Source organism: Antedon bifida, chromosome 4, assembly GCF_963402885.1.
Source record: "Antedon bifida chromosome 4, ecAntBifi1.1, whole genome shotgun sequence".
Lineage (NCBI taxonomy): Eukaryota > Metazoa > Echinodermata > Crinoidea > Comatulida > Antedonidae > Antedon > Antedon bifida.
In genome coordinates, this window is record NC_136229.1 from 3,667,617 (window position 1) to 3,679,928 (window position 12,312).

General features: G+C 31.6%; 3 protein-coding genes across 7 annotated transcripts; 1 reads left to right on the top strand and 2 right to left on the bottom strand.

Moving 5' to 3' along the window:
* Positions 1 to 380: 380 nt before the first annotated feature.
* LOC144839984 (NADH dehydrogenase [ubiquinone] 1 alpha subcomplex assembly factor 8-like) lies at positions 381 to 2,446 on the bottom strand. Of its 5 annotated transcripts, none has more exons than XM_078695592.1 (4): positions 2,334 to 2,446; positions 1,773 to 1,865; positions 1,299 to 1,397; positions 381 to 871 (listed from the first exon to the last, which is right to left on the bottom strand). In XM_078695592.1, the coding sequence occupies exons 2-4, from the start codon at positions 1,851 to 1,853 to the stop codon at positions 857 to 859; spliced, it is 195 nt and encodes a 64-aa protein (XP_078551718.1). In that variant the 5' UTR covers positions 1,854 to 1,865; positions 2,334 to 2,446; the 3' UTR covers positions 381 to 856. The 5 variants fall into 5 exon arrangements, with proteins under 5 accessions (XP_078551718.1, XP_078551721.1, XP_078551722.1 ...); XM_078695595.1 differs by having other exon boundaries at positions 1,773 to 1,860; positions 2,334 to 2,390; XM_078695596.1 differs by having other exon boundaries at positions 1,773 to 1,860; positions 2,323 to 2,383.
* A 4,125-nt stretch (positions 2,447 to 6,571) lies between these two features.
* On the bottom strand, positions 6,572 to 10,587 carry LOC144840563 (centromere protein O-like). The gene is made up of 7 exons (XM_078696413.1): positions 10,540 to 10,587; positions 9,766 to 9,936; positions 9,080 to 9,237; positions 8,549 to 8,693; positions 7,836 to 8,101; positions 7,336 to 7,492; positions 6,572 to 7,029 (listed from the first exon to the last, which is right to left on the bottom strand). Exons 2-7 carry the CDS (start codon positions 9,788 to 9,790, stop codon positions 6,923 to 6,925), a joined length of 858 nt encoding a protein of 285 aa, XP_078552539.1. The 5' UTR covers positions 9,791 to 9,936; positions 10,540 to 10,587; the 3' UTR covers positions 6,572 to 6,922.
* Positions 10,588 to 10,648: 61 nt separating this feature from the next.
* Positions 10,649 to 11,816, top strand: LOC144840354 (putative peptidyl-tRNA hydrolase PTRHD1). Its single transcript, XM_078696143.1, has 3 exons — positions 10,649 to 10,785; positions 10,991 to 11,092; positions 11,299 to 11,816. The coding sequence occupies exons 1-3, from the start codon at positions 10,702 to 10,704 to the stop codon at positions 11,467 to 11,469; spliced, it is 357 nt and encodes a 118-aa protein (XP_078552269.1). The 5' UTR covers positions 10,649 to 10,701; the 3' UTR covers positions 11,470 to 11,816.
* Positions 11,817 to 12,312: the final 496 nt, after the last annotated feature.

Consider the following 12,312-nt stretch of genomic DNA (forward strand, 5'->3'; position numbering starts at 1 on the left):
TTAAATAAAATTATCAAAACTTATGATGTTGTGAAAGTTTACCTCACAACAGAGGTTTAGGTAAATAATGTTGTTTATAGGCTAGTTCTGGTAAAAGTAATTTAAACAGCCACAGCATGATCAAAATAAGAATGCGTATTAAGATATAGCTTTTTGTGGATTAATTTATTTATTGCTGGAGCAAATCCTTAAAGCATTGAAAACCTCAAATATTTTTTCATTTGATGTTTTCGTTGTTTAGTTGCTAATGTACGTAGTATTTGTTTTTAATAACAGGAAATGTATGCTATTTTTGTATGATGAAAAATGATAAGAAATTTGTTTTTTGAAAAAAAAAAAAAGATTTTTAACAATGTAAATAAAAAACATGCACTAATTGGTGAAAAGTATATCAACTCTTTATGTTCTTTTGTTTTATAATTAAAAAATGTATTTTATTGAAAATCAAGACTTTATAAACCACAGAGAGTGCTATTAAATATCTGGCATCGGCATCTATTGTAAATAGTGGGTATGCCAGGCAATGTGGCATATGCTGATGTGCACTGATTCTTATGGCGACATATTTTACACCTTTAGGCCTAGTAGTAGAGCCTAAATGATAATTATGCATTATCAAAGGTTTTTGTTGTACAGTATATCCAGTCAACATTAACAATTGCAACTTTCGCAGGAGGAAGGAGATTATCACTCGAAATTTTGAAAGACTTGTGCTGTGATTATCGGGAGAAAGAGCGGCCTTTGTGTTCCTATGGTTCCTATCCATATACTGTAGTTGCCAAGTAAAATGTATGTTATTATTGATATCGCTGTAACTCCTGAGCACAACATATATCACTGCTGCATATGGGTAAATTCATTTTCTTTTTACCTACCAAGGAAAACAAATAATATTCAGTAGAGAATAGATGAAGAATTTGTTACATTTAAACAGTATACTCTGCAACTAAAGCTCTGTCTACACTATCAAACTTTATGAAAAATGTGATGTGCCCAAACATAGACATTGATACATATTTAATAATAATAATAATAATAAATAACATTTATAAAGCGCAAGAGACAAAGGTTTCAAAGCGCTGTGTTTTCCAAGATCTGTGCAAGTAGTAGCGTGTGATTATGCTTCTCTGAAGAGATGAGTTTTGAGTTTAGTTTTAAATGTGATTACAGATTTTGATGAGCGTATTTCGAGGGGTAGAGTGTTCCAGAGTTTTGGGCACATACTTTTTTTTTTGTCAAACTAGTTTTGATAGTGTAGACAGAGCTTAACACAGTATTCATAGTTGCCCTATACTTACTGCTGCTTGGAAACATTTATAAAATGTTTGAAATTCATTTGCACACAAATTCTTGGAAACTGTGTCTTTACTAGAAACGCACTTTGCATATGCTGATGCCTGAAAAACAACTTTGACTGATGATGAGGAAAGTAATGAATAACAGAGGCGTAGGCTGAATAGTACAGTATTTCTATCCTAATCAAGTTCTACTAACTAACATTGCACATTTGTTCATAAGTACAGCTTACTTATATTGTTTAGGCCTAAACAAGTGGACATTTTTTGGACACCATCCCTCTAAGGTTAGATGATCAAGATGGGCACAAAAGATACACAATTTGGTTGGTGTTTTGGAGTGGATTGCACAAGAGTATGTTTTAAAGAATACAGTTATCAACGAATGAATTTGACTGAGAAACCCTGTTTGAAAGAGCTGACTGTATGCTGGTTGGATAAGCAGACAACTATTGGTGGTAACCTCTCATCACCTACCTGCTGCGAACATCGAGACAATGCAATAGGAAAACTATCCAATTTATTTCGAGCTTGTTGAAGACTTGTTGCTGGCTTCATAATTGATCTAAACTGATTTAAAATAAAACTGAACGTCATAAAAAACAATCATGTGTGGCCATCTACAGGTAGAGTGTGCAAAAGAAGTACTGTCAGTGTCCATCAGTGCCAGTACATACAGAGATATAATATATATAATTCACTATCAATATCTCTCTTGGTTGGTACAACCTGAAAGAAACTGTACACTGTCATTAGCTAATATTGAGCCTAAAGTATTTAGCCCTACCTAAGCCTACCTAGTACTAGCTATGGTCTGCCTGTCTTCCCTGGTGGTGGTACAGTGACACTGACTGACAACTACTACTCTAGGAAGGAGGCTAGGGCCTAGCCTAGCCAGCCAGTTCTGAAGAACCAATCAATGAATAATGAGCTTTAATTATAGTTTGGCCAATCTATATAATAAGCTCATTGGCTAGAGGGATCCGACTAGAGGACTAAAATAGTATTAATACTATATTGTATTTGCCTATCATATACCAAACAATAACTCGCTTGATGCTGCTGCCTGCCACGTGGTGGTGGCTTTTCGTAAATACGATTTGTGCGGGAAAACTAGACGAGACGATACCATTTTTACAAGGGGAGAGATATTGATAATTCTGCTATGTGTGCGACAGCGACACGAGCCCCACCCCCGTTAAACAGACACTGCGCGCTGCGTAGTTACACCTACTGTTGGTATTTGTCGCAGCCAGACATAAGATCAAAGGAATGTTACGATTCCTATCTTGGCAAGGCGAGCTCAGTGTCCTGTTAGATTGAATCAGAAATAAAAAACAAGATTTTATGTTTTAGCTTTAAAAACACATTAAAAATAATCATTATTATAACTAAATATAACTAAATAATTTAATTAAATAATTTTTCTAATCATTAATAGTGATGATGTCACAAATTCCCTGTACACATGCGCGTTATCCATCATGAAAGAACAAAAGAACGCTTGATCCATCACCCGGGTTCAACGGCTCAACGAGTAAAACGTCGTGCAGCAGCAGAGACACACTGAGACAACAAACAAGGTAAGTGGTTCGATTCCTTCACTAACCATTGTAATTAAGTTCTTCTTTCAGTAAAAATAAAAACGCGAAAATCTCCGTCTCGAAAAATACCGCGAAAAACAAAACGCGAAAAACAAAACGCGAAAAAACCCTAAACACATAAACAAACAAAAAACCAAAAAACTAAAACTATAAAAAAACTTTAAAAATGTTTTTTTTTTGCTTTTTAATTTAAGTTCTTCTGTCGGTAAAATGAAAAAAAATATTCTTTTTAAAAACTGTCCGCAGAAAAAAAAAATCACACACAAAGCAAAAATGTTTATGACATCAATAGAAATATTTCGGTAAAACTGACTACATCACAGGGTACAATAAACAAATAGTAGGCTATTGTTAGTAAGTGCACATTTATCATCATTTTTATATGGACACATAATTGGCCTAACCTGCAGTGTCAACAAATAAAAGGATCAAATTTTGACAGTACAGAATTGTTTTTTTCTCCATTCCATTTTCTTAATAAAAATGGGAAAATTATGTATTAATGCATCCACTTTATCTTATGCATAAATAATTGTTGATGATCATGTATTAACATGCGCAGTAGTCTATTGAAACTTAACGAAATAATAACATGTGCTATAAAAACGGGATCTTTACTATGGTTTTAAATATTATTAATAAGGTCATATTCGGCAATTTTTTGAAAACAAAATCTTTATATACTAATACTAATATACTAAAGATTTTTTTTCTCGACATAACTGGGTTCTATGGCACTATAAGATGATGATAACGCAATATATGATCATATAGCAATATTATCGCATAATAATTGAATTTTAAAAGGGTGATATTTTGGGCATTTTTCGAAAAAATCCCTGTAGGCCTACTATAGTACAGGGATTTTTTCCAAAAATGGCAAAATTTCGACCCTTTTATTTTTCGACAAAACTAGCTACTTTGGCTCTATAAGATGATACAAAGCAATATATAGCCATATTATCGCATAATAATTGAATTTCAAAAAGGTGATATTTTGGGCATTTTTGGAAAAAATCTCTGTACAGGGATTTTTTTCAAAAAAGGCAAAATTTCAACCCTTTTATTTTTCGACAAAACTTGTTACTTTGGCTCTATAAGATGATGCAAAGCAATATATAGCTATAATATCGCATAATAATTGAATTTTAAAAAGGTGATATTTTTGGGCATTTTTCGACAAAATCCCTTTACTATAGTACAGGGATTTTTTCAAAAAATGGAAAAATTTCAACCCTTTTATTTTTCGACAAAACTTGTTACTTTGGCTCTATAAGATGATACAAAGCAATATATAGCTATATTATCGCATAATAATTGAATTTTAAAAAGGTGAGATTTTGGGCATTTTTCGAAAAAAAATCCCTGTACTATAGTACATAGATTTTTTTCAAAAAATGGCAAAATTTCGACCCTTTTGTTTTTCGACAAAACTTGTTACTTTGGCTCTATAAGATGATACAAAGCAATATATAGCCATATTATCGCATAATGAGTGAATTTTAAAAAGGTGATATTTTTGGCATTTTTCGAAAAAATCCCTGTACTATAGTTCAGGGATTTTTTCCAAAAATGGAAAAATTTCAACCCTTTTATTTTTCGACAAAACTAGTTACTTTGGCTCTATAAGATGATACAAAGCAATATATCGCCATATTATCGCATAATAATTGAATTTTAAAAAGGTGATATTTTGGGCATTTTTCGAAAAAACCCTGTATTATAGTTCAGGGATTTTTTCCAAAAATGGAAAATTTCAACTCTTTTATTTTTCGACAAAACTTGTTACTTTGGCTCTATAAGATGATACAAAGCAATATATAGCCATATTATCGCATAATAATTGAATTTTAAAAAGGTGATATTTTTGGCATTTTTCGAAAAAATCCCTGTACTATAGTACAGGGATTTTTTCCAAAAATAGCAAAATTTCAACCCTTTTATTTTTCGACAAAACTTTTTACTTTGGCTCTATAAGATGATACAAAGCAATATATAGCCATAATATCGCATAATAATTGAATTTTAAAAAGGTGATATTTTGGGCATTTTTCGACAAAATCCCTGTACTATAGTTCAGGGATTTTTTCCAAAAATGGAAAAATTTCAACCATTTTATTTTTCTACAAAACTAGTTACTTTGGCTCTATAAGATGATACAAAGCAATATATCGCCATATTATCGCATAATAATTGAATTTTAAAAAGGTGATATTTTGGGCATTTTTCGAAAAAATCCCTGTACTATAGTTCAGAGATTTTTTTCAAAAAATGGCAAAATTTCGACCCTTTTGTTTTTCGACAAAACTTGTTACTTTGGCTCTATAAGATGATACAAAGCAATATATAGCCATATTATCGCATAATGAGTGAATTTTAAAAAGGTGATATTTTTGGCATTTTTCGACAAAATCCCTGTACTATAGTTCAGGGATTTTTTCCAAAAATGGAAAAATTTCAACCATTTTATTTTTCGACAAAACTAGTTACTTTGGCTCTATAAGATGATACAAAGCAATATATCGCCATATTATCGCATAATAATTGAATTTTAAAAAGGTGAGATTTTGGGCATTTTTCGAAAAAATCCCTGTACTATAGTACAGGGATTTTTTCCAAAAATAGCAAAATTTCAACCCTTTTATTTTTCGACAAAACTTGTTACTTTGGCTCTATAAGATGATACAAAGCAATATATAGCCATAATATCGCATAATAATTGAATTTTAAAAAGGTGATATTTTGGGCATTTTTCGACAAAATCCCTGTACTATAGTTCAGGGATTTTTTCCAAAAATGGAAAAATTTCAACCATTTTATTTTTCGACAAAACTAGTTACTTTGGCTCTATAAGATGATACAAAGCAATATATCGCCATATTATCGCATAATAATTGAATTTTAAAAAGGTGATATTTTGGGCATTTTTCGAAAAAATCCCTGTACTATAGTTCAGGGATTTTTTCCAAAAATGGAAAATTTCAACTCTTTTAGTTTTTGACAAAACTTGTTACTTTGGCTCTATAAGATGATACAAAGCAATATATAGCCATAATATCGCATAATAATTGAATTTTGAAAAGGCGATATTTTGGGCATTTTTCGACAAAATCCCTGTACTATAGTACAGGGATTTTTTCGAAAAATAGCAAAATTTCAACCCTTTTATTTTTCGACAAAACTTGTTACTTTGGCTCTATAAGATGATACAAAGCAATATATAGCTATATTATCGCATAATAATTGAATTTTAAAAACTTGGGGTTTGCAAAAGTTGTTACTTTGGCTCTATAAGATGATACAAAGCAATATATAGCCATATTATCGCATAATAATTAAATTTTAAAAAGGTGAGATTTTGGGCATTTTTGGAAAAAATCCCTGTACTATAGTACAGGGATTTTTTTCAAAAGATGGCAAAATTTCGACCCTTTTATTTTTTGACATAACTGGGTTCTTTGGCACTATACGATGATGATAATGCAATATATGATCATATATAGCAATATTATCACATAATAATTGAATTTTAAAAACTTGGGGTTTTGCCCATTTTTCTAAAAAATCACCTGCACATGTTGAAAGTAGTTGGTAGTGCTAGAAATGCTAGTGGTGTCGTAGGACGAAGTTATACGTTAATATAAACAAAATGAAACTGTTGAAATTTCAAAATTGTTCTCATGGTGCAATAATTGCGTTTGAAAGTTCTGAGATAGATTTTTATTCTTGGTAAATTGTTCTATTCTACATTTTTATGCTTACAAAAATTAATAATAATAACATTATGTGAAACTGCATTATTGACCTCAATTAATAATGAATTGGAGCCATAGCTTGATCATTAACGTGCTTTCCTTCCAATTCCAAGGTCTTGGGTTCAATCCTGACCTAGTGCCACGGTTGTAACTCATGACTCTTTCATCTCCCTAAGCCTCAAATGAGACTTAGTTTATAAGAACGATAAATTATTAAATAGCTTATCCATCCTGTAATTGGATGCGTATGAAATAAAAATAAAAAAAATTATTCTGCAATTACAAGATTAATTTCTGGCATTTCTGCAACAAGCAATGACTTAGTGATTCTTGATAACCTTTCTTGTTCCAATTCAGAAATAACACGAGACCGTTCTGAAAAGATTAAATGTATTAAATGACTTTGTAAATGCAGGATAAAACTGTCCCCTGTATAAAGTTTTAATAGATTTATAGATGGGCATTTCAGCTCATTCATGAACAGATACAAATTTAAAAAAAAAGAAAAAGTACAAGAAAACAATAATAACTGAATGAATTGAGGATAACCCAAGAATTTTTAATAAAAAACCTTATTTTTCAAGGGCAATTGTGAAGCTCTACATGTATGCTTCACAAGTATGTAATCATTGGGTGTACCTTAAAGCTACAATGTCAATTTAACCAACATATACTACTTACTGTTCATCTTGATCACTTTGATATGACTCGGGTGGCTTTTATCAAGGGAAGACATCATCTGTATTTCTAGGCCTGGGAAGTCTGTCAACGACAAACAGCAGAAATCATACGAGTTGCTCGAGCTGATCTCATTCATTAAATAATCTGACAAATGAGTCTGAAAAAGATTAACAAAAACGTAAGGTATTTTCCTGATTGTGAAATCAGGAAATGGTACTGGGTATGATCAGTTAGTATTTTTGCTCTCAACTTGTCATCCATTCATAGAAGAACTGTATTGATGAAGAAAGATTATATAGTGGTTTCTAAAATTCCAGAGTAGAGATTTTCAACTTTTGAGTATTATGTGTGTTAATATTACTACTATATTTATACATACAAGTATATTGCATTCTCACCATGTTATGAAGTCAAAGTTACATCAAAATATAAGTGTCAAACTGTTTGCTTATTGCACAAAAGCTTACAAGTACTCAAAAATGCACTGATTTTATTATTACCTGCAGGTTTTTGACAAACTGTCGACGACAAACAAACGCCCTCAACATGTTCATTACAGTTTGCGCAAACGTACGTAGGCCATCACCCAAATGTTGCTCTGCGATTTTGATCACCGGTATGAAATGTGGTAGGGAGTGGTTTCCCACTGTTAGCTGCTCATTATATCCTTTGACCTCAACATAGTAAGACTCAAAAAATTTACCATTATTGAAAGTGTCAAAGGTCAAACGCACAACATTCCTTTTGACCTCTTTTATTGATATTCCTAAAAGAATTAAAATTGAAAGTAATACATTAGATTTAAAAATGCTAAATTCTCAATCATAGGTTTTACATTGATATAGTGTTTATTATATAAAATTTCCTATATTATAGGAAAATTTAGTACCATTTAAGGAAAATTTGAGAAAAAATACAGAATATTAATCAAAGCAGTTGGAATATTTCTATAACATTGTTTCACATTCCATAATTTCATCTGGCTAATTTATAATTTCTGTTAACAATATGAAAAAACTCATAACAACAGGTATTATCATAAATGTGGTTACAGCTTTCAACTAAATCATCATTTTAAACGCTAATCTTCTGTTCACCACTCTGTACGTTTTTCAGCAAGCATGTATATAGGTCCGCATGTGAAAAGTTCTGTTTCCTTTTTGATGTTTGCCATCCATGCTGTCAACTAAAAATAGTATGGAAATATGCATACCTGTAAGCCTATATAAATTATGAATTTGTTGTAGTTTTTGGTTCCTAGCATTGCTGACTGCATCGCATGACACTTGGTAAACATCTGATGATGCTAGATCAGACATATTCTCACTTCTGTCTCCAGTCAACAATTTTTGTATTATCTAAAAAATAACAAATCAGGAAGGTAAATAAAGACAATTAGCACACGAGTTTATTAAGCTCTGTCTACACTGTCAAACTTTATGTGACAAAACAGTGTGATGTGCCCATATATGGTAGTGATATGCTTAAATATGGTAGTGATATGACATCATCATGTCCACACATTTTTTTTGTCACATAAAGTTTGATATTGTAGACAGAGCTTTAGGAATGTACAGTGTTTCATAAAATATTTAATATAACAGTATCCCACCCCAGTTGGCATATACATACTGTAGATATTATACATTAGAAGCTGAAATCAGAGATTTTCTAATAGTTCCTATGTTTGGATGCATTTAAAAACAGTGTATACAGTATCATATATATTTCTAGCAGACATTACCTTTCCATGTGCCATTTCTAGTCTCCATTTCAACTGATCTCGTCTGCTAGACAGACTTTGGATCTTCTTTTCCAGTTGCTTTAGTTGCTGCATCTTAGAACTACTTGTACCATTTGAATCCTCAGCCTCTTCTAGTCGCTGAAGATCATGCAGTGGACCTACAAGCATTGGATACAAATTTTATTCAACATTCAACATAGCGTTGTGAGGTGTTTTTCCGAATGATCGCACGATCAAAACGGTACTAGGTATGATCAACTAGCATTCATTTTCCCAACTAATTCATAGAAGTACTGATGAAGAAGCCAATCTGTGGAAACTACAGGATGGACCCGAGACCTGACTTTCTTTTAAATAATAGAAAGTTTTGAATATAGTTTGATAGAAATACACTATGTATATGTTAATTAAAAATTGCTGACGTTCTAAGAATAAATCCCCAAATAAATAGATCAATAGAACTGTAGAAAGAGATTCTAAACCACAGTGATATATACTGGAAATTAATTTATTTTTATTAAACGGTTAAGATGAAGAAAACCAGTATAGACTTAGTAATATGCCCTGCTATTATTATCATCATCTTACACCCATTCACAATTCAATCAATGTAAAGTAGTTGAATGAAATTGATATTATTATATTATAGTAGTTGATGAAGCAAAATAAAGATTTATTTCACATACCTGAATGGTATCTAAATTTGTCCATATTTGTATAGTGATCCAGTCAGGGATTCATCCAGTCTATAGCCAATAAAATAGTCTTTTTCTCACTCCCTTCACTCCACTTATTATTAATTTAGTGAAAGTCTGGATGTTTACAATAAATACTTTGATGAAAACGGTCTCTTGATACTGAAATGGATGATTAGTAATAGTAACTAACAATTTGTAGAAAAAGAATTATCTTATTTCTCAATAAAGTACATCCTACAATATATATTGTGATATTTAATTGTATGTTTTATACATTTTTAATGTGAAAAAATACTGATTAGGTTTATTCCAAAACTGAAGACCGCCCTCTGTGTGATAAGCGATGTTCAACGCCAATAATGAATGAAAGGTTTAATTTAATCATGGAGCTAGTTTATAAAATGTTATAGCTCCATGGTTTAATTAACTCATTTCTGTAAAGAAAATATATATAAGTTAAATTTATCATGTTAATAACATGTAGTTGATATAACTTTATCATACAACCATGTCGGGCGATACTGGGCGTAGATTATAATGACCGCTCCTGTGGGATGAAACGACTACTATCTGGCGCGCTAGTGTTATACACTTGGCCGCCGCCTAGCCTACTACTTTCGATTAGCATACAGCCCAAGCCTGGATAATTACATGTCTAAAATCTACCTCATCGACAAATATTACCCCGATTTGTTAAGCAGTTGCAATGTATTAATTACTATAATACCAAGATTTATATTTACATACATTGTTAATACTTACAATTAGTATTTTATAACACAAATCTACCTTTAACGTACTTGTTTGTTTTTAGCGCTTTTTACATTTGAAAATTGAGGGCGCTACATACTGTTGATTTTTGGAGAACGAAGGTTGGGCGCGCCTCCAGGCATATAGGCCTATGTTTACTAATTTATACCAATAATGACATCGTTAGTGCAATATGTTGTTGTACGTGGCGATCTCCTAAGAACCCTAAAATGGCCAACTGGTGCAGTTATAGCTCAGGTATGAAAGTGATTAATTTACAAAGTATTTTGGAAACAAAGTCGATCGTCCAGCCCGAAAAGTCACGTCTTATCACTCAGAAGCAAGCGGCTAAAAAGAGCTTGTTGTGCCCCAAATAGAGTCATCCCTGTGGCCTCTATCTCCTGTGGGCCTAGCTAAGAAATGTCTTTTTTTTAATAAAATGTTTATATTTTCTTCAATTTAGGCCTGTCATGCATGTACTGCTGTTATACACCAATTTAATGGAGACTCAAACGTGACACAGTATTTATCAGACTTAGATAATATGCATAAAGTTGTTCTCGAGGTAAAACACTCGATGTTGTACATAGAAAATTGTCAATTCTTAGTAAAAATGCTATTCCTAATCATCATGGCTGTATTGCAATGCTTAATATTGATTTAACGCTAAACGTTAATATTGTAAGTTAACAATAATAATAATATTAATAACAGTAAAATAATATAAACGTCGCACAGTATTGTATATTTACATTTTTTTTCAATTATCAGGCAAAAGATGAAACCGAATTGCGAACGATATCAGAGAAGCTGACTTCGAAGAACATTCACTATAAATTATGGATAGAACAACCAGAAAATTATGCAACGTGTCTAGCTGTGAAACCTTACCCAAGAGACGATATTAAGCCATATTTTAAGGGCCTAAAACTGTATAAATGACACACTGATAAAGCATGACTGAATAATTATTAAATTTGAGCTACGTAGTAGCCTAGATATAAGAAGAGAAAATACTCAGGTTATGAAGCCAGCCTACTTTAATACTGTACAGAAAATATAAGTGCATGCAATATGGCGTCAACTTGGGCTACTAATACTTATTAGAGCATGTACGATGGCAACTTGGGCTACTAATGATTAATTTATTTATGATCATAGACAAAATGCACACATATTGCCAATAAAAAAAGCTAAAAATGTATACAGTATAAAAATGTACAAAAACTTGTTTCATGTTTATTTTTTTTTTATTTATGGAATAAAAATATTTTCTTCCACTAATATTACATTGTAGTCATTTTCAAACTGTCGTCTAAATAATAATACAAAAACATGACAGACATTAAGTTTTGAAAACAATTTAATTTATGCAAATAAATTCAGTAAGCCCCAGCTGCTAAATGGTTCCATTCATTTTATGCATACAGTAATTTGAATATTAAACAGGATATTGTTAATGTTACCGATATAATATAGGATTTATTATTACGATGTGTGGTATCGTACGTTAGTAAGTAAGCACTTATCTCCCATAACACGTAGATAAGGAAACTAAACAGGTTTTTACAGCGTGATGGGTGTAGCCATAATAATAAAATTGAATTTAGGATACAGGGAATAATTTCATTAGTGTTAGCATAGCAAATAGCAACACCAAACTACTTTATTGCTACACATCTACAGTATAAAACAGCAAAAATGAAATACAAAACTATGTTAACTAACACAAATCTTGATTTGATTGTCAATTTTGATAACATAACAGATTCTCTGGGATATTAT

What these genes read in the sequence shown, in the direction of transcription:
- LOC144839984 (XM_078695592.1), bottom strand. Translation starts at nt 1,853, where the DNA reads ATGAAGCCAGCAACAAGTCTTCAACAAGCTCGAAATAAATTGGATAGT. An exon ending in TGTCTCGATGTTCGCAGCAG is followed by an intron (nt 1,398 to 1,772) that starts GTAGGTGATGAG and finishes GTTGTTTTTCAG; the next exon opens with GCATCAGCATATGCAAAGTG.
- LOC144840563 (XM_078696413.1), bottom strand. Translation starts at nt 9,790, where the DNA reads ATGGACAAATTTAGATACCATTCAG. An exon ending in CAAATTTAGATACCATTCAG is followed by an intron (nt 9,238 to 9,765) that starts GTATGTGAAATA and finishes CAATGCTTGTAG; the next exon opens with GTCCACTGCATGATCTTCAG. An exon ending in CAAAGTGATCAAGATGAACA is followed by an intron (nt 7,030 to 7,335) that starts GTAAGTAGTATA and finishes TAATCTTTTCAG; the next exon opens with AACGGTCTCGTGTTATTTCT.
- LOC144840354 (XM_078696143.1), top strand. Translation starts at nt 10,702, where the DNA reads ATGACATCGTTAGTGCAATATGTTGTTGTACGTGGCGATCTCCTAAGA. An exon ending in CTGGTGCAGTTATAGCTCAG is followed by an intron (nt 10,786 to 10,990) that starts GTATGAAAGTGA and finishes TCTTCAATTTAG; the next exon opens with GCCTGTCATGCATGTACTGC. An exon ending in TGCATAAAGTTGTTCTCGAG is followed by an intron (nt 11,093 to 11,298) that starts GTAAAACACTCG and finishes TTCAATTATCAG; the next exon opens with GCAAAAGATGAAACCGAATT.